Source organism: Ambystoma mexicanum, chromosome 11, assembly GCF_040938575.1.
Source record: "Ambystoma mexicanum isolate Mex_15411 chromosome 11, UKY_AmexF1_1, whole genome shotgun sequence".
Classification (NCBI taxonomy): domain Eukaryota; kingdom Metazoa; phylum Chordata; class Amphibia; order Caudata; family Ambystomatidae; genus Ambystoma; species Ambystoma mexicanum.
The window spans coordinates 91,478,598-91,496,908 of record NC_090934.1 but is presented as its reverse complement, the minus strand read 5'-3'; the positions used below and the strand labels follow the sequence as shown (position 1 = coordinate 91,496,908).

At 45.0% G+C, this 18,311-nt stretch overlaps 1 protein-coding gene across 3 annotated transcripts in view; it reads right to left on the bottom strand.

Moving 5' to 3' along the window:
• LOC138503099 (protein argonaute-1) overlaps positions 1-18,311 on the bottom strand; it is a 582,484-nt gene that overhangs the window by 220,956 nt on the left and 343,217 nt on the right. For all 3 annotated transcript variants that reach the window (XM_069622604.1, XM_069622605.1, XM_069622606.1), the window contains exon 15: positions 793-987. In XM_069622604.1, coding sequence (XP_069478705.1) covers positions 793-987 — 195 coding nt within the window. The remainder of the gene's footprint in view (positions 1-792; positions 988-18,311) is intronic.

The following is an 18,311-nucleotide window of genomic DNA, read 5'->3' as shown; positions in this document are numbered from 1 at the left end:
AAAAGGATAGTTTCAAAAATACACCATGTAGAGTCCAAAAATGACACCCATAAAAAGAGTAAAAGAATGGGTGAGTGGGGGGGAAAAGGTTTCCACTCATTCAGGAAGAACAACAAATAATAAAGTCCAGCAAAATGTTCTGGGGGTTTCACAGGTGAGAGAGATTTAGCATAAAAATGAAAATCTTACCCAACGGGCCCCATCTCAAGACAACATGCCTATATTTACTATTGGGGACATACAGTTACAAAATCTGAGGATTGTAACATTAGGACCAGTTTTCAAATCAGGATCACACATTCAAATGACAGTCGCCTGAGTTCTAGGAGATTTTAGCTCCCAGTTTAGTGTACACAGGTCCCAAGACATCCCCGTGGAACAGGCAGTCAGACCGGGTATCCAAAAGACCCACTTGACCTGGTCATTTAATATAAAGCACAGGAACGATTGTAGAGCGGTCATACACCATTTCTGAACCAATATGAATCGCCTGTAAACTGCACAAACACATTACTTATTATCTACCAAAAATAAATTACAGTTTCCGAACGTCTTGTGTGGTCATCACTTTATTCAGTCATATTGAGTCACCCTGTATCGTAGGCACAACTCTTCCCTACTAAGAGTTGACCATGACTGCTCACCCATGTCTAATTCAAGATGAACGATGGAAAAGATAAAGGGACCCATTTGCCCAGGATTAGAGAATTGCCCTTGACCCAAACACAGGATTTAGAGTTTAATGCTCAACAGCCCCCCTCACCACTTCACATCTCCACACAATGCTCTCACCTGTGGTAGCTGCCCCTCTGGCACCCCATCACGGTAGAAGATGATTCGCGTAGGCTTGAAGCGTGTTGATTTGTAGAATTGGATTAGCAGCTCACGCACCATGTACGAAAGGTCTTCGATGATTTCCTGGCGAGGGCGTTGCACCCGCACCGTGGCACAGTACCGACTTGGGTGAGCATCCATGCTTCCAACCACCTGCAGGCAACAGGAACCGAGTTAAGAGAAAAGGGTGAACGATATGACATTTTAAACAAAAACAGGCTATAAACCTTTGCACTGCAGCTCGTCCAGAGACTCCTACATATTGCACGGTTTAGCCATCAGTCCCAAAAATAAATGTTGGCACTGTGGCCAGCGCTTCAGCCCAGCCAACATGTATATTAGGAAACGAGACAGCACCTTATAGGAAATATCTTTTTATGCTTTCCCTCCATAGTCATCATTGGACACCCAACATTTTGCTACTGTTTTGAAACTGTTCTCCTCACTATAGGAAGCCAGTGAAGTTTGTTTTACTTCCCTGTCCTTGCTAAACTGAACTGGTTTGGGGGCAGGGATAAGTCCCTATAGCTACCAGTACAGGAGAAGTCTGTTCCTCATAGTAAAATTCAGTTTTCCCTGCACACGTCACCTACTGTGAAGTGTAATAGGGGCACGTTTGGTCCCTGTAGCTCTTTTATTTGTAACTTGTTGGTTACTAACATGTGTCCAGTAGGGTATCCAGTGATGTTACCGAAATAAAAAAAAACAATTAAAATTTTACTGAAAATAATACCAGACAATAAACGTATAAGGGCTGGGTGAAAAGGGCTAAAAGGTGTGGAGGTGGTTATAAGTGTAGGTAAACAGTGGGTTGGGCGCCACTCCCTCCCAATAAAAAAAAGCATTTGGTTCGGTAAAATTACATGGAACCATCCAGGAGGGGCTGGTGGCAGGGGATACATTTCTACCGTTTTGGTTTTCTCTTAATGCCATATTGAACATCATATGATCTAAAATGGCTGTGCCACAAAAGGTCTGCCTGTCCTTTAATGAATTCATCTTTTAGAACGCAAATAATATCAAAGACCAGTCTTTAAGTGCAGGACCAAGTTTCGAACCCGTGTTGCGCTGGTCTTACATCCAAGAAAAACGTGTTGCCCCTGAGCTATCCTCTTGGCCATCTATCTTACTGTTTGGGCTTCTTCCTGCTCTAAAAGAGCTGGCATTGTCATGAATGGAAAGCCCTTTTCGAGGAAAAGCTTCTGCTTTCCATGGCAAAGTGGCCGTTTGTGTGTGTTAGGTAGGTTTGTCTCAATTATTTCATTTTTCTTGAGCCTTCTTCTACCTGCCTAGGTTGGGGAGGTCTTGATGGGTCTTTTGGCTTGTGCCTGAGAGGACAGGAAGCCGAGGAGGTGACTGAAACTCCCCTGGTCGTTGCCTTGCAGTGTGCCTGCCTGGAACCAGTTTGCATTGTGAGGCTGGCTGTCCCCATTGGACAGCCACCCCCCAAGTTTGAATGGTGCATGAATGTTTATTGGTGGACTCTGCCGGTGTTCCTGGATAGATTTGAGGTTCTTGGGAGCTGAACCTCGTTGATCACTGGAACTGAAGATCCGAAAGAGGACGTCCACAGCCACTTCCAGCGACCGCCAGAGCCATCTGAGTAACCGCTGCAGTCCCGATATCATCTGTGCGACAGGGAAGCTCAAATAGGATGACTTCCTCCCTTGGACTAGTGGGCCTAACCAGTCCCAAAACAAACCACATTTTGCTCCATTCCTGGATGAGCTGTGACCTGCAATTCCTAAATGCCAGGGTGCTGTGCCATTTTGTGGTGCAACTTCTTCTGAAGCGCAGTTTCGTCTGAAACTTCGCAGGCATCCTACTGGACATAGGGACTGGATCCCGCTCCTGAAAGTCCCCTCAGCAAGACAAGGATCGAGAAAGGGCACAAACTCCACCACACGACCACCGTCCTTCAACCGAGCCCTAAAAAATGCACCAACGAGCCAGTGCTGCAAAGATCTTCTGCTGGGGGTCCAACTGCTCGAGTGCAACCATCAGTGCCATCTCAAGTTTTTCTCTTCAGTCGCCAAGACCAAGAATCCTGAACCGGGGTCTGCTGTCACCTCTCCTTGGGGCCCGTCCTGCTGCACCAGCTTTTTCTCTTACAAGGTACTGTTCAGCCCCTAATACTTACCTGGGGCCTAATTGGTTGTTCCTGTGCTTCGGAGGGTTGCAGTTAAGCTGTTACTTGCACCCCCCTCCCAGGCTTGCCTTGAGCTACATTGGGGTGGACAACCCTTTGTGCTCCATCTTGCCTTAGGACATTGGTCCTTAGGGCTATTCAACGAGGGAACCTCCTAATTTCCTTGAAACTGAAACTCACCTGTAAACTTTAAGAAATCTTCATAGACTCTGCCTTGTCCACTGCCTTACTGCCGTTCCTTCCCCAGCCCTTGGCCACTGGATCCCCAGTGTCCCCCTTGACTTTGTGAAACTCACCTAAAATAGGGTTGGATTTACTAAGATTGGCTAAGGGAGGGGGGGTCAACCAAAGTTACACAAGTTGGTCTAAAGCTTGCATACTTGTTTCAGACGTTTCTGCTCCTTTTTGTGTTGCCTTTACAAATGTTTTTAAGGGTTTTATCCTTTGGATATTCCAGGTATTCTGTGATTATACTACTGTGTGACAGTACTTACTTTACTTGAATGCTATAATCCTTAGTGTATTTAAAATAAATGCTTTTTTATATGTCCTCTAGAGTGTAAGTGTTTCCTTGAACTACGTGTATGTTCCGAGTTCTGTGTGTCTCACTGCAGTCCTCCCGCTCGTTAGAATAAGCCTGGTTGCTCAGCCATTTCTGCCAAACCTTTAGGTGGTTCAGGCCTAAACTAAGAGGTGTAACCCTGTTAATCTAATGTGGGCTTTTCCAAGTTCTGTCACAGACAGAAACTTGTGTAAAACTGCCTAACAGCGAGTCGGGCTGGATGTGAGGGATGGTCAGTCCACATCCATGCCAAAGTGTGTCAGTACCTGGGCAGATATGTTGGTCATAGGCTGTACAGGATTGGACAGCCTCTGCCAATTTGAATGGTGCAGATCCCAAACATTGGTGGGTTGGGAGAGACACCAGCTCAAATCCTGGATAAAACATAAGCTCCTGCAGCCATTCAACAGATCATCATGTGAGCCAAGATCCCTACAAACAGAAGTATACCGCTAGACTAGCGGGTGCTAGAGTGAAATTCTCTCCACCTGCCAATCCCTCAGCACTTTTTGCTTGACTCTTGGATTTTTCTCTGATTGCCTTGAGTGATTGGGACCCATTTTCCACACTCACTCATTCTTTTACCATGATCTTGGGAATTCTTTTTACCTTTTTCTGGCAAGTCGTTATGAAGGCCTGCTTTCCTCCAATTTTAAAGGCATCTACATTTTACAAAAGTAGCACACAACACTTTCTGTGCAGTGTTACTGGAAGCTCCTTGAGCTCCCATAGTAATGTTTCTTTATTTTCCCTCGATTAACACACATGTTCCCAAAGGCAGGGGGGATAGTTTTTATTCTACCTGTACTTTCCTTCGTGAAATCAGCACACCCCACCTTATGTGGAGTGCTGAGGGGAAACATTGTCTCACTTCTCCAGTAATATTTTGGTTACTGTGTCAAGTCCCTCTTTTCAGGCTGGTAGCAGTGTACCTTTTACATGACATTTTGTGCACTTTTATTGCAGGCTGTTATCGCGGATGCGGTAGGGGACACATTGACCCAAAATGGTGGCTGTATTTTATAAAGCCCTGAACAAGATGGTTTGTCCATTCTTAAGTCTTCTTCCGACTACCTGTGTGGGGGAGGTTCCTCTGGTTCCTTTGACTTTGCTGGGCTGCCCTTGGAAAGACCACAAAGGGTCTTTGTACAACAGAGGGGACAATAAGTGGGGAGGTTCAACGGAAAAAACCCCAGGCCTTTGTTCTGTAGAGTGCCTGAGAGAAACCAGTTCTGACTGGGAGGATGGCTGTCCCCATTGAACAAATTGAGTTCAATGAGTGAATGAGTGTGCACTGCAAAATTTTGAGTCAATTTCAAGAAAGATCATTTTAATTAAGTTTGCTGCTTGGGGTGCAAACCCGAATAAAGGTGCCTCTGTGTTGAGCACCCTTGAATCATACAAAAATAAATACCTTGGCTATTAAGCCTGCGGTGTGGGCTGCACTGCCTGGAACCACGTAGTGGTTAATGAAATTCTTGGTGGTAAGAAAAGATAGAATTCAGTTGTGGAACAAGGCCAATGCATTTCGAACATACATGTCCTTCGTCGGGTCCAGTTTAAGCTTAATATGGTATTATAGTTGTATACCATTATCAAAAGCATCAACAATGTATTTTATATAAGCAGATAACCATACATCAGGTAATCAATCAATTCAACATGTATTTTGAATTCAACATGTACCGGTCCATAGCACATTAAAAACGCATTTGTTGTTATAATTGCGTCAGATATTGAGAAATAATATACATACGTGAAGAGACCGTGAATCCAAAGAAAAGAAAACAAGTGTTCTCGTTAGTTTAGATGCGGTTCAACAGGATTATAAATACCTCTCAACATATCTTGTGAAATATTGTGTACTGACCAGCTGGTGTTAGCAATCAAAGTAGTGTCTGTGAAAGTAAATGATCAGACTAACTTAAAAGTTGAAACTAATGCCAAGTCAAGTGATGTATATTCACACATTGCCCTCGTGTATTCATGAGTCTTACCATAAACAGAGTTCTGTGTGTAGACAGAAGTTGATTGTTCGTAGCGTGGCTCGCATTTATTGAAGTATTCAAAAGAGCAAGATCCACTGTATATTGTGCAGCGCTTTGGTGTAAAGCGCTATATAAACAAATAAATACACATACAAATATATAAAAAATGCTGTTTAACATTCAACCTGTATTGATATAATATAGTTCAACATGCGTGTTCTTGTGAAAACACTCTTACCTATAATGCTCAGAGTGTTACGCGGAAGAAACCACGAAACGCGGTTCGCTTGCTGTAAAAGAGCCTAAGTAAACGTCATCATGGTAACCTTGACAAACTAAGATGCAGAGCACAATCGGCCATCTTAAAATGTCTCTGCGATCATATGGGTAATGCAAATCTCAAGCGATAGTATATCGCAAGGCCTATTTATATAAATGTGTGTAAAATAGTTAAATCACTGGGTTAAATAATAAATGTGTTTATGCCATTGTTGTCCAAAATGAAAGAAAAAAGTAAAATAAAAAACATGCAAGCTAATTAGAAAATGTTCGGCTGGTCTGTGAAAGTGAACATAATGTTCACCTTAACTATGGCTATGTGCTCGCCAGTCCGAGAGGTGCTTAATGCAAAGATGCAGCGATTGCTGTTGGCAACTGTAGCTCCATTACGCGGTCATACTTCTAAAAAGGAGTGCCTGTCCAAGGTAGCCCATCTGTTAGTCAGTAACGAAGGGAGATAAAACGCACGTGGAAGTTAAAGCTGTCTCTCACTGTATAGATATATCTCTGGGTTCTCTGTTGGTCTACAAGCTGTGAGTCACCGGTCAATATATTGAGACTAGTGTCCTATGTTATTGCAAACCTAAAGAAATGGTAAAAAGAAAAATATTTCAATATGCAAGTCATTCGATTATAGAGCATATTATGCTCATAATGTGTACTACACATAATGTACTATGCGAACTTAAAGAAATGGTAAAGATATTAAAAGGAAAAATATTTCAATCTGCAAGTCATTCAATTATAGAACATATTATGCTCATAATTTGTACTATTAAAAAATAACTACTTCTTTAGACTCACTACATTGTTGATAATGTATTAGAGCTATTCCTAATCTTTCATGCAACAAATCACCTTTAAACGTTCGTACTTACTTGTATATAATATAATATGCCCCTCTCATTAGAGTTCATAATAAGCCTCAACCTCTATTCTACGCAGGTATAACATCTGCATTAAGCTGAATACATTGTCTGCACTCAAAGGTAGCTCTTCCCACTTATTTATCTGACAAATTTACTAAAAGGGTTCTAATATGCATGTCTGTGGTAGGTCTCTCTCATCCTAGTAATCCATGTTGCTCATAATTAGTCAACTGTCATCAATTATAAAAACAATTGAGATCAAATTCCTCGTTCATCCCTCCTGGGACGAGAGCATCTAGTTTCTCTATCCAAAATGCCTCGCACTGGGCTCTTCGTTTGTTGACATTTAAATGGTGACCTTTAGTTAGAAACACTTCTAAGACTTGAAATCTGAGTTGAGACACTGTATGCCCTTTTTCCACAAAATGTCTAACCACTGCTGAGGATTGGTTTCTGTTCCTGATGCAGGATTTATGCTTGTTCATCTGAAGCCTTCCTTGATGTTCCTCCAACATAATAAATACCACATGTGCATTTTATGCTGTAAATTATGTTTTTTGTAAAACACCTGGCATGATGTTTCAGTCTGATTTTTTCACCTGTTCTTGGATGCGAAACAGTTGAGCCTTTAATGATATTATTACAGTTCCCACAGTTGAGACAGGGATAGGATCCTGGGTGCTTGTCAGGGTTTCTGTGCTTTGATCTGCTTTGTGTAGTTACTAGCATGTTCTGAAGATTGTTGCTCTTTTTGTAAGAAAACACGGGTGGTCACTGGTTAGAATGCTCCATCGGTCAGTTATGCATTGCTTGATTTGCCTACTTTGTATGGACTATTTGGTCACAAATACTAGGTCTGGACTTTATCATATTGCAGGGTTTGTCAAAAGGTCATTCTGAATTTTGTTGCAATTTTTGGGGAGAGCCGTTTCTAAATTGTTGTCAGGATATCCTTGTTGGCGTAGTCTGTCCTGTAGTTTAGTTAGTTGTACATTGCGTTCTTCTAGGTCACTCACAATCCTTTTAACTCTCAGCATTCGGCCATAAGGTAAATTCTTCAGGATGTTTGGAGGATGAAAACTCATCCTGTGTAATAAGTTATTCCTGTCGGTAGGTTTTGTGAAATGAGTTGTGGTTATATCGGGTCCCTTTATCTTGGTCTGAATGTCTAAATAATGTACATCAGGTGGGAGGGCCGATTTCCATTGTGAACTGGATGCGAGTGTCTATGCTGTTGAGATATATCAAGAACTCCTCGAGTTCATCTTTACTGCCACTCCACACTTCAAAAATATCATCTATGGATGCTGTACTTCAGCTTGGAAGAAGAGTTGCAGCAGGAAAGACTTCAGGATCTGCAGCCAAAAACCCAATCAATGGATTCCTTTGTCATGAAGACAGACAACAGGACTCTAGAAGAGGTTTTGCAGCAGTGAGCAAAGGGGAAGGCTCCAGGCAAGAGTTTCTTTGTGGCTGGATGCAGGTCTGTGGTTTTGGTGACCTTTTCAGGAGCCAGAAGAAGACTGAATACTGCTGGTTGGATTCTCATCACTTGCAAGGTTCAGCACTCTGGTGAACTTCTCAGACTCAATTCACTTCTCTAAAGGTCCAGCAGCAGTATGCCACCAAAGATTCAGCTCGATTCATAATTCGGAAGACCGTGTACTGCACAATGGCTCGAGGTATTGGGGTATTGCAGCCAAGCAAGGTCGCAGCATGTCGTGGGGTGGCTCAAAATTCAGGTCTTTCTGAGTCTAGTGCATGGTTGTCCAACATAGGGCCTGCGGGCCACAATGCCGCCCTCCAAGCAATTTTATGTGGCCCGCAAGGCTCAGGACCACAGACAAAGGACTGGGGTAAAGAAAGAAAAATGTGCCCACGCGCAAACCAACTTCCTCTGGTGACCCCATGCAAGGAGCACACATTTTGCCATCAGGGATTGTCTTGAACGGAATGGAATGAAGGATTGCTTTCCCAAAGCTTCCATCCTGACCTATGGTGGAACCAAGGCAGTAATGCTTTGTAAAAGTGTGAATCGTAGACCAAGTGGCTGCCTCAAAAATGTTTTTTTTATAGGAACATCTCTTTGCAGAGCAGAAGTAGCAGCCATGCCCCCAGGGGAATGGGCTCTCAAGCCTTCTGGGGAATCTTTCCCGGCCAGCCTACAGCATTCGGAAATAGCTAAAATAATCAATCGGACAAGGTCTGTTTGGTTACAGTCTGTCCCAACTTATGACCAGTGTATTCTCGAAACAGTCTTCCAAATGCAACTTTCACATCCTTCAAATGTAGAAACTCAGAGCCCTTCGTGGTTCGAGTCTATGTAGTCTCTCTCTTCCTTGCCAGGATGAGGAGGAAGGTAGAAAGTAGGTAACACTAACTTTTGTCCCAAATGAAAATCTGATATGACTTTAGGTAGGAATGAAAGTTTGACCCTAAGGTCAACCTTGTCCTTATGAAATACCGTAAAAGATGGTTTAGAAGATAGTGCCTGCAATTCACTACGGGCTGATGTTAGCTCTACCAACAAGATGGTTTTTATTGTTAGTAGTCTTAAGGGACATGAATGGAGCGGTTCAAATGGTGCACATATGACAAACTTTAAAACAAGATTAAGGTGCCAAACCGGAACCTGAAAAGGAGATGGAGGATACACATTATTGAGTCCCTTCAGAAATGGAATCACCATTTCAAATATGATGTTTCCTCAGACGAGCGCTTGAAGATGGAAAGCACCTCTAAATAAACTTTAATGGTCCCAACCTGGAGCCCCAGATTGGCAAAGTACAGCAGAAAAGATAACACCTCCAGTGTTTTGCATAGCAAAGGGTCCGCATTCTGGTCCCTACACCAGCTGCAGAATTTGTTCCAACAGCAGCGGTACAAAGACTTTGTTGATGGCCTTCTGGCCAAAAGCAAAATCTCAATTACGTCATCCGGGGGCGTACCAATCCTTGTACCTCAGCTTCTCCGAAATCATGTGTGAAGGTTGACTGTCTTGACCTCTGGATGGAGAACCCGACCCTCCTCTCGCGAGAGAAGGTCCTCTCTTTGTGGAAGACGTATTGAAGGGCAGATGGACATGTCCAGAAGGTCCGGGTACCGCGTCCTCCTGGCCTAATCGGGGGGAAATTAGGATCATGGTTTTCCCAAACTTTCTCAACGTCCTGATGACTTGAGGAAGGACGGGGACTGGAGGAAACACTTACACGAGTGGAATCTCCCAGTTCACTAAGAACGCATCTCCTAGAGCTCTGCTTGGGGGAATTTCCCTGGAGCAGTACAGTTCGCACTTCCGGTTGACACTGGTCACGAACAGCTACACTTGAGGGATTCCCCAAAGGGTGAAGTTCTCTTGAAGGACGTCAGGAGCTAGTTCCCACTCGTGGGAGACTGTGCTCTACCTGTTCAGAGCGTCCGCCGCCGTGTTTTCCAACCCGGCTAGGTGAACTGCTGACAAGGAGATTCCTTCTTGAATTGCCCAGTACCAGAGCTGCATTGCCCCTCTGCACAGTGTAGTGAACCTACAACTCCTCTCTTGTTGAGCTAGTACATGGCCACTGTGTTGTCCATCATTATTAGGACATTCTTTCCCCGGGCAAAAAGGCCTTCAGCGCTAGTTTGATTGCCCTCAGCTCCAAAAGATCGATGTGTAGTTTGGACTCCGATGGCGACCAATGACTGCTGATTGTCAGATCGTTGGCGTGGGCTCCCCACCCCGTGAGTGAGGCGTCCGTCTCATTATAGTTAGCTCGGGCCATGCTTGCCAAAAAGGTTCTCCATTCAGAATGTGGTCCTCGCAGGCCAGAGGAGATCCTGTGGAGGAGATCACCAGAGGAGATCCTGTACAGCCCTGTTTGGAACCTGAAGTAGGTCTGACATATTGCCTGAACTGAGACCATTATATCCTGAGAGCCCACCGAAGGGATCTCGTTCTCAGACGAGCCTCTGGCACCAGGAAAATGCCGGATGCCTTGAGGCCAAGCAACCTCAAAAGTCAAAGGCCTGGAGATGCTCGGCACTCGGAAATTTGGTGACCATCTGCAGAATGTCTTGAGCCATCACCTCAGGTGGCGAGGTCTTTCCTAAGGATGTACCCAGTACAACCTTTGAGATGGAATCATGTGAGACTTCTTGTAATTAAGGAAGAAGTCCAGTCTGTGGAGTGTGTGGCAGGTCACGCCTGGTGATCCAGGACTTGTTCGGGAGAACGTGACCTGATCAGCCAATCTTCCAGGTTTGGGTGGACGTGAATCCCCCCGACCCCTCCTGAGACTCGCTGCGACCACTGCCATCGGTTTGGTGAAAACCCTCAGGGGGGCCTGTCAGCCAGAATGGCAGAACTCGAAACTGGCGAACCTCAGGTATTTTCTGTGCTTGAGATGGATTGGCACATGAAAATAAGCATTCTGAAGGTCCAATGACACCATCCAATCCTGGAGCTGGAGGGCCTGAAGGATCTGAGAATGTGTGACCATCTTGAACTTGTCCTTCCTGAGGAACTTTTTCAAGTATCTCAAATCTAAGTTCGGTCACAGTCCTCCGTCCTTCTTGGGGATTAGAAAATATGGCGAATACCATCCTTTGTTCCTCTCCGTTACAGGTACTGGCTCTATAGCACCTTTGTCTAACGGGGTCAACATTTCCTGCACAAGAATCGGATCTGGAACCCTTAAAGAATGGCTCCCCGGTGGATGGTTCTGAGGTCTCTGAATGAAGGGGAGGCAGTAACCAGTAATCCAGATAGAATTTTGGAGTGAGTATTTTACTCCCAATTCTTCGATTTAGAGAGTAAATCCAATTTCAAGAGAGTAAAAATGACTTTCCTCCTTCACAAGAGAGTAATAAGTGTGACAACTATCCAATTTGTATGGAAAATTAAATCTTTGTTCAAAAACAAGTGACAAAACCACTGAATTTCAAAGTGGTTCTAAATAATTTACTACACCTGTGGAAACCATTTTCCCCACACAAGAAACTTGTAGATGCATACTACTCAGCTTCATCTTCATGATATTTGGGCACAAACTCTGTTAAGCGTGACTACAGATGCCAGCTAGTTACATCGGGTGATTTATAAATAAAGTCTCTTACTCTACCAGCATCAATTCTCTGCCTCTTGGGCCTTGTGTTGCTACCTGGCGCTACCTGCTTGACAGCCACTCCCATGTTTTTGCTCCATCTCTCCTTCCCTTTGCTACTTTGTTTCCCCAGTCTCACTTTGAGGCTCTGCCTCTCACCCTTAGGCGTTGCGATGCAACATTTTGCGGTCTGTTTCCCTGTCACTCTGCCTTTCCCATCTCTGCATTCTATTGTTGCTTTTTCCCTCCGATATCTCACTGTATCGGTTTATATAACTCCTCTTCCTCTCACATGTCATTACTATGGTTATATCAGTTTTTTGTACATTTTCTCGGTTGTGGTTGTTACTCCTTTTGATTATCTTTCTTGCACTGTCTCTTATGTTGTTGGCCTGCCCTTCTATAGTCTTGCTTTTCTATATCCATCTCTCCCCACCTGCTGTTGATCTGTGTTTTATTTTATTGTCTCCAAATGACTCTTTTGCTCTGCTTCTATCCCTCACTCCTATTGTGTGTTTGCCCTATTATTAAGTCGGTTTCCCTTCTCACTTTCTTTGTTGTCCTATCATGTAGCTCATTGCTCTCTCTTCCTGTTGCATCAATTCCTGTTTTGGACTGTCTAGTATGTTCTCTGTCCCTTTGCCCCCCCGTCTTGAATGCCACACCGTTATTCTTCTGTATTGCTTAGGCTCAGAGTTGCTCTTCCTCTCCTGTTTTTCTGTTTGTCTTTTAACATAGCACCAATAAATATCCAAAAAGCTGAAAATGCCTTTTTTGAAAAAAGAAATTCTAGTGCAGCTTTACCATTGGGTGCTCCTTTTTAGATGTGTGCAAACCTTCTTTTGGCCATTAGGCTTGGAATTATAGACTTCGAGGTTTCTTTGACCAGATGCAGCACTTGCTTGAATGCAGATGCTTTACCAACAGTGCATGCCATTACAAGTACAAGAGCCCATACGAGATGTGTGTTCTGAGCAATTACAGGTGTAGTAGCCTCGATGAGACATGCTTCTTCTGAGCCATTACACGTATAGCAGCCCAAATGAGATGTCTGTTCTGAGCCATTACAAGTATAGTGGTCCTCATGGGAGGTGCGTGTTCTACTTCTGAGCCATCACAGCTATAGCATCTCTGATGAGGTGTGTGTTCTGAGCCATTACAAGCACAGCAGCCCTGAAGAGTTGTTCTGAGCAATGACAGGTGGAGCATCCCTATTAAATACGTGTTCTGAATCACTGAACATTTAGTAGTCCTTTTGATAAATCGACAGTTAAGTCAACTGTGTTACAATTGAACATTACCTGCATCTTAAATGCATATCTCTGATGTAGACTCATTAACTCACCTATTAACAGGATTTGAACCAACAGGTTACACAATCTCTGCAGCAGGGTTATTGACCCACTAAGCTGCCTTTCCCAACAGGCTGTTGACGCTGAAAGTCACATAGCGTTAGGGCACTGCCAGTTCCATGTGAGGCTTGCCTGACATTAACGGCTTGTCAAAAGCTCTAAGCCTGTTAGGACTATCCTACATTAGTCAGGAGATTCATAATGAGGCTTTGAAATGTGCTAGATTTTTGGCAGTGGCACTCCGTAATCGGACGTAGGAGAAGCAGAAGTTTTGAAAAGCGCAAGACCAAGTAGAAGGGATTGATGTATATGACAGCAATGCCATCTTCTCACACTATCGGAGACTGATGGAAAGAGCTAAGTCACTGTTCTTGCTCTGTACTTAGGCTCGATGCAGAAAATGCCAACAAGTGTTTGTGCTTTCTTAACAGCAGCGCTGTTAAGAAATTCAGGTACTGTTCCAAAACACAGCAGTCCTGCCAAGAAATGTGGGTATGATACAATCAGCCCTGCTGTGAATATTTGGCACTGTGCCATGACATGCGTATGGTATAGTAGATCCATCAATAAATTAGGCTACTTTGCTTGCATTTATAGCAGTCCTCTTGAGAGGTACAGCTACAATCTGTGCCACTGAAAATATATACAGCACTGTTTCTACCTGTATCCATTATACTTGCTTGCGGTAGGTGGTCAGAAAGGGAGTTAAAGTTCAGACCATGTGCCTGGCTATGCAATGGGGTGATTCTGTGATGAAAAGTAAACAAAGTATGAAATGTCCATGCTGCTGCCTCTATTAAAGCCAATTAAGCAGAAATGCAGCCCTTGTTTAAGACAATTTTCATTTTACACAATACTACCTGTGTCCTAAAGCAAAGTGAAAAGCATGTTCATGATTCAAGATACACTAATAATAACACTGCAACCTACAAAATGCAGGGAGTTGAACATAATGAACAAAACACAAATTCCCTTTTACATTACTCAGAAAGTATTCTCTTGATAGAATCATCAACAGAGGAGAGTGTTAAAAAAGTAACTAGACCAGGACTCATCCCAGTTGCTTCTTTCAAGGAACTGTGTCAATTACTAAAGTAAAGAGTGAATTTGCAAGCTGCTGCTAGCCAGGCTGCCACCAGTGAGCTCCATGATTTATGGGGTACTGCAATAAATAGCCTGTGTAAGTGGTATGCAAGGAAGAATTAAAAGGGACGTATTGACAAGATTTTGGTGCGTAAAAAGGCCCGATATACGCACCTTATCTGGAGGGCTGGCAGTAACCTTGGGCTATGGTTTGTAATGCCCAAGTATCTGAAGTAATATCCCGCCATTATTTCAGATGCTGGGACAGTCTGCTTCCCACTGGGGTGTCGTGAGTCAAGACCTCAGAGAGGTTTTGAGGCAGCTGAAGCAGTGGCTGTAGGTAAAGATGCTGCTGTTTGGGCAGTCTTTGCACCTCTCCCTCGTCCACCATGAGGGAATCTTCTTTGGCCTCTTTGACCAGTCATTCCTCTCGCTCTTCCAACTGAGGGGTAGTAGCAAAAAGATCTTACCCTCCAAGACGTTCCACTGGAGTGAAAAGGCTGAGGCTGTCTAATAGCAGCACCTAAAGACTTGGCTGCCGCCTTCGAGGTCCGCAGCTTGTCAAGGCTTTTGGCAGCCTTGCTACCAAAAAGATGAGACCTGTCAAAAGGCATATTAAGGAGTCTAGACTGCATGTCTGGTACAAATCCAGACTTCCTTAATCACGCAAACCTGCGTATCACGGTGCTTGCCGCCATCGCTCTGCTGATACTGCCAGCAGAATCCAAACCTGACTAAAACACATGGCCTCTTTCCCATCTTTTACAATGGCCAAGAAGCCGTCTCTTTCCTCCCCTTCGGCAATGTTTTCAGCCACCATGAAGATACTGTCCCATAGAGTGGAAGTGAATTTCGCAAGGACACATGTGGAGTTGGCTGATTTGAGAGCTATGCTCCCAGCAGAAAAGACTTTCCTAGAATAGGCGTCTATAAGTTTGTCATCCCGATCTGGTGGGATGGCTGGATAAGCAGCCCGCTTGGAGGTAAAGGTTGCTGCCTGCACCACCAGACTTTCTGGGGTAGGATGTTTTGACAAGCAGCTGGGGTCACTACTTGGCAGTTAGTATTTGTCAAGTTTTATTTACTGTCGGACTTGATCCGGTGCTTCCCAATGAGCACCTACACCCTTCTTAAGAGCAACATGAAAGGGTAGGATAGGATCCCTTTGAGGAACTTTTGTCTAGGATATCTGAGAGGTCATCCTGTTCGAATGGGGGGCAGGCCTGCTCCACCCCAGATAATCAACTACCTTGGTCATTCATTGTCTGTAAGAGGCATCTGCATGCTCATCTGATTCTGGCTTTCCAAAATCCAATTCTGGTGAATTGTCCACTCTACTGGCCGTCTACATTTTCATGCAGGTCCCTAAACCTGTATTCTTTTGATATGAAACTATCAGGGACATTTGGATTGCCATACTGCAATCCAAATGGTGCATCATCATCAGGCGGCTTAAAGAAATTCTTCCTAGGTGAAGGAGTGAAGGTTTTCTGAATTTCAGGCAAATGTTTTGAGCCAGATGCCCATGGAGTCGATGTCTTTGCTGAAGACGTCTTAGACGTCAATGGCACTGGTGGCATCGATGGTGCTGCTGACGTCTATGGCGTTGATGACTTCGATATCGATTTGTCCATGGACTTTGTCCATGACAGTGACTCGAAGAATTCCTCCTTTGATTGTGGCAAGGCCTCGACAGCTCTCAATGCGAATCTGGCCTTCATCCAGGGCTCGAGGGCGTGCAGGATTTGGCTCAAGCCCTTTCCTTAACGGCTTCAGAAGCCATGGTATGAGCATGGCCTACTTACTTCGAGGGTTTCTGGCTCTCGAAAATGTTGAGCATTTCCTGCCTGAATGATTCCCATTCAGCCAGAGTAGAGGCCTTAGTGGGGCAAGATATAGTGCTCTTTGTGGAGGAGTCGTACGAGGATGACTAAGTAGGCGATTTGTTATGCCTTTTCTTCCACTTCCTCGGCGAGGACTGCCAAGACACTGAAGCCTGTGAGTACAAAGGGGGCCACTGTGTGGCAGGGGCGCCGTGACCCAAGGAACCAAAACTCCAGCTTCACTTTTTTGGCAGTGTTTAAATCAGTGCTTGCTCCCTGGGTGAGTTCCAGAAACACAGGTAGTTGAGGGGCAGCCGCTAACACCTCATCACTGAGGGTAAAAGATGGAGACCCTGTGACGCGAAGGAAGCTAAAGCGGGATAATCTGTTGTGTCAAGAACTGTGTGTAAATCCCAAAAGTGCCTGTAACAGGCAAAGTGGGAACAAAACCTTGAATGTGCATTCTGGGACTTGTAGTCCAAAAGAGCAAAGCTGTGAGACAGAGTGGTCCGGCACCACGTGTGTGCCCAATCGAAGGTCTCTGTAAAGTATCCAGCTGAGAAGTGGCAGAAGAACAAGTTACTTTCTTACCTGGTAACGTTCTTTCGATGGGATGGTCCGACGACGTATTCCATATCTATGACATGTAATCACCACAGCTGTGCTGCTTCGGAAACTTTTCCGGCGTCTGCGTCCTGCGTCGATGACGTCGATGACGTCGATGCGCCGCCGTCGAGGACCTCCTCCGACGTCCGACGTCATCCGATGTGATAAGTAGGACGCGCGATGCCCGTAGCCTCAGTTGTAGTTTTTTCCCCCCAGAACGTGTGACCTAAGTCAACTGCCAGTCAGACACAAAGCCTTGCGGAACGTAAGCTGCAATCGCAAAAGAAATTCTGCAGCGGGGAAGGCAGGGTGGGAGCGATATGGAATACGTCGTCGGACCATCCCATCGAAAGAACGTTACCAGGTAAGAAAGTAACTTGTTCTTCGAGGGGATTGGGTCCTCCGACGTATTCCATATCTATGACAGACTCCCAAAGCAGTACCAAAACAAGGAGGAGGGAAAGAATTTAGAAACAAAATTTAGAATAGCCAATCAAATAGCAGAGCAAAGGACCGCCTTGCCAAATGCCAGATCCTGCCCTCGGATGGAATCGAGGGAATAATGCCGTACAAATGTGTGTACTGAAGCCCAGGTGGCTGCATCGCAGATGTTGCGAATAGGAACACCCCTCTGCAGGGCAGTAGATGCAGCCACACCCCTGGTAGAATGGGCCCGCAAGCCAGCCGGTGGGTCCTTACCCGCCAAGCGGTAACACTCCGAGATGGCCAAAATAATCCAGCGGGACAAAGTCTGTTTCGTCACAGCTTGCCCCAAACGCTTTCCAGCGTAACCAATAAAGAGCTGATCGTCCACTCTGACCCGGGACATGCGAGAAACATAAAAGCTTAAAGCTCTCCTAGGATCAAGCCTATGGAGCCTCTCCTCTTCCTTACCAGGATGCGGAGGAGGATAGAAAGCCGGAAGAACAACCTTCTGGGCCAAATGAAATTCCGACACTACCTTCGGAAGAAAAGAAGGACGAACACGAAGGACAACCCTGTCCTTGTGAAATACAGTGAAGGGTGGCTTAACTGAAAGTGCCTGTAACTCACTCACTCTGCGAGCGGAAGTAACCGCAACTAAAAACACAGTTTTCAAAGTTAACAGCCTCAAAGGGCAAGAATGTAAAGGCTCAAACGGAGCACCCATAAGGAACCGAAGTACAAGGTTTAAATCCCAACCGGGCACCAGGAAAGGAGCCGGAGGGAACACATTAGTGAGCCCTTTGAGAAACTGTGAAATTAAAGGGATTCTAAAGTAAGAACATTCTTCAGAAGAGCGCTTAAAGATAGACAGCGCCGCCAGGTAACCTTTAATAGTACCCACTTGCAAGCCCCTGTGGGCCAAAGAAAGCAAAAAGGACAGAACCATGGGGATGTCGCAAGCAAAAGGATCCACATTCTGAACTCTGCACCAGTCGCAGAACTTACGCCAACGGCAACGGTACAGAGACTTTGTTGCCGGCCTATGGGCCGAAAGCAACACCTCCATCACGTCTTCAGGGAGGTCCCAATCCCGATACCTCAACCTTTCAGAAGCCAAGCGTGAAGGTTGAGGGACCTGACCTCTGGATGGAGAACCTGACCCCCATCCCGTGAGAGCAGATCGTCTCGGTAGGGAAGACGACGTGGAGGGCAGATGGACAAGTCTAGAAGGTCCGGGTACCACGTCCTCCGAGCCCACG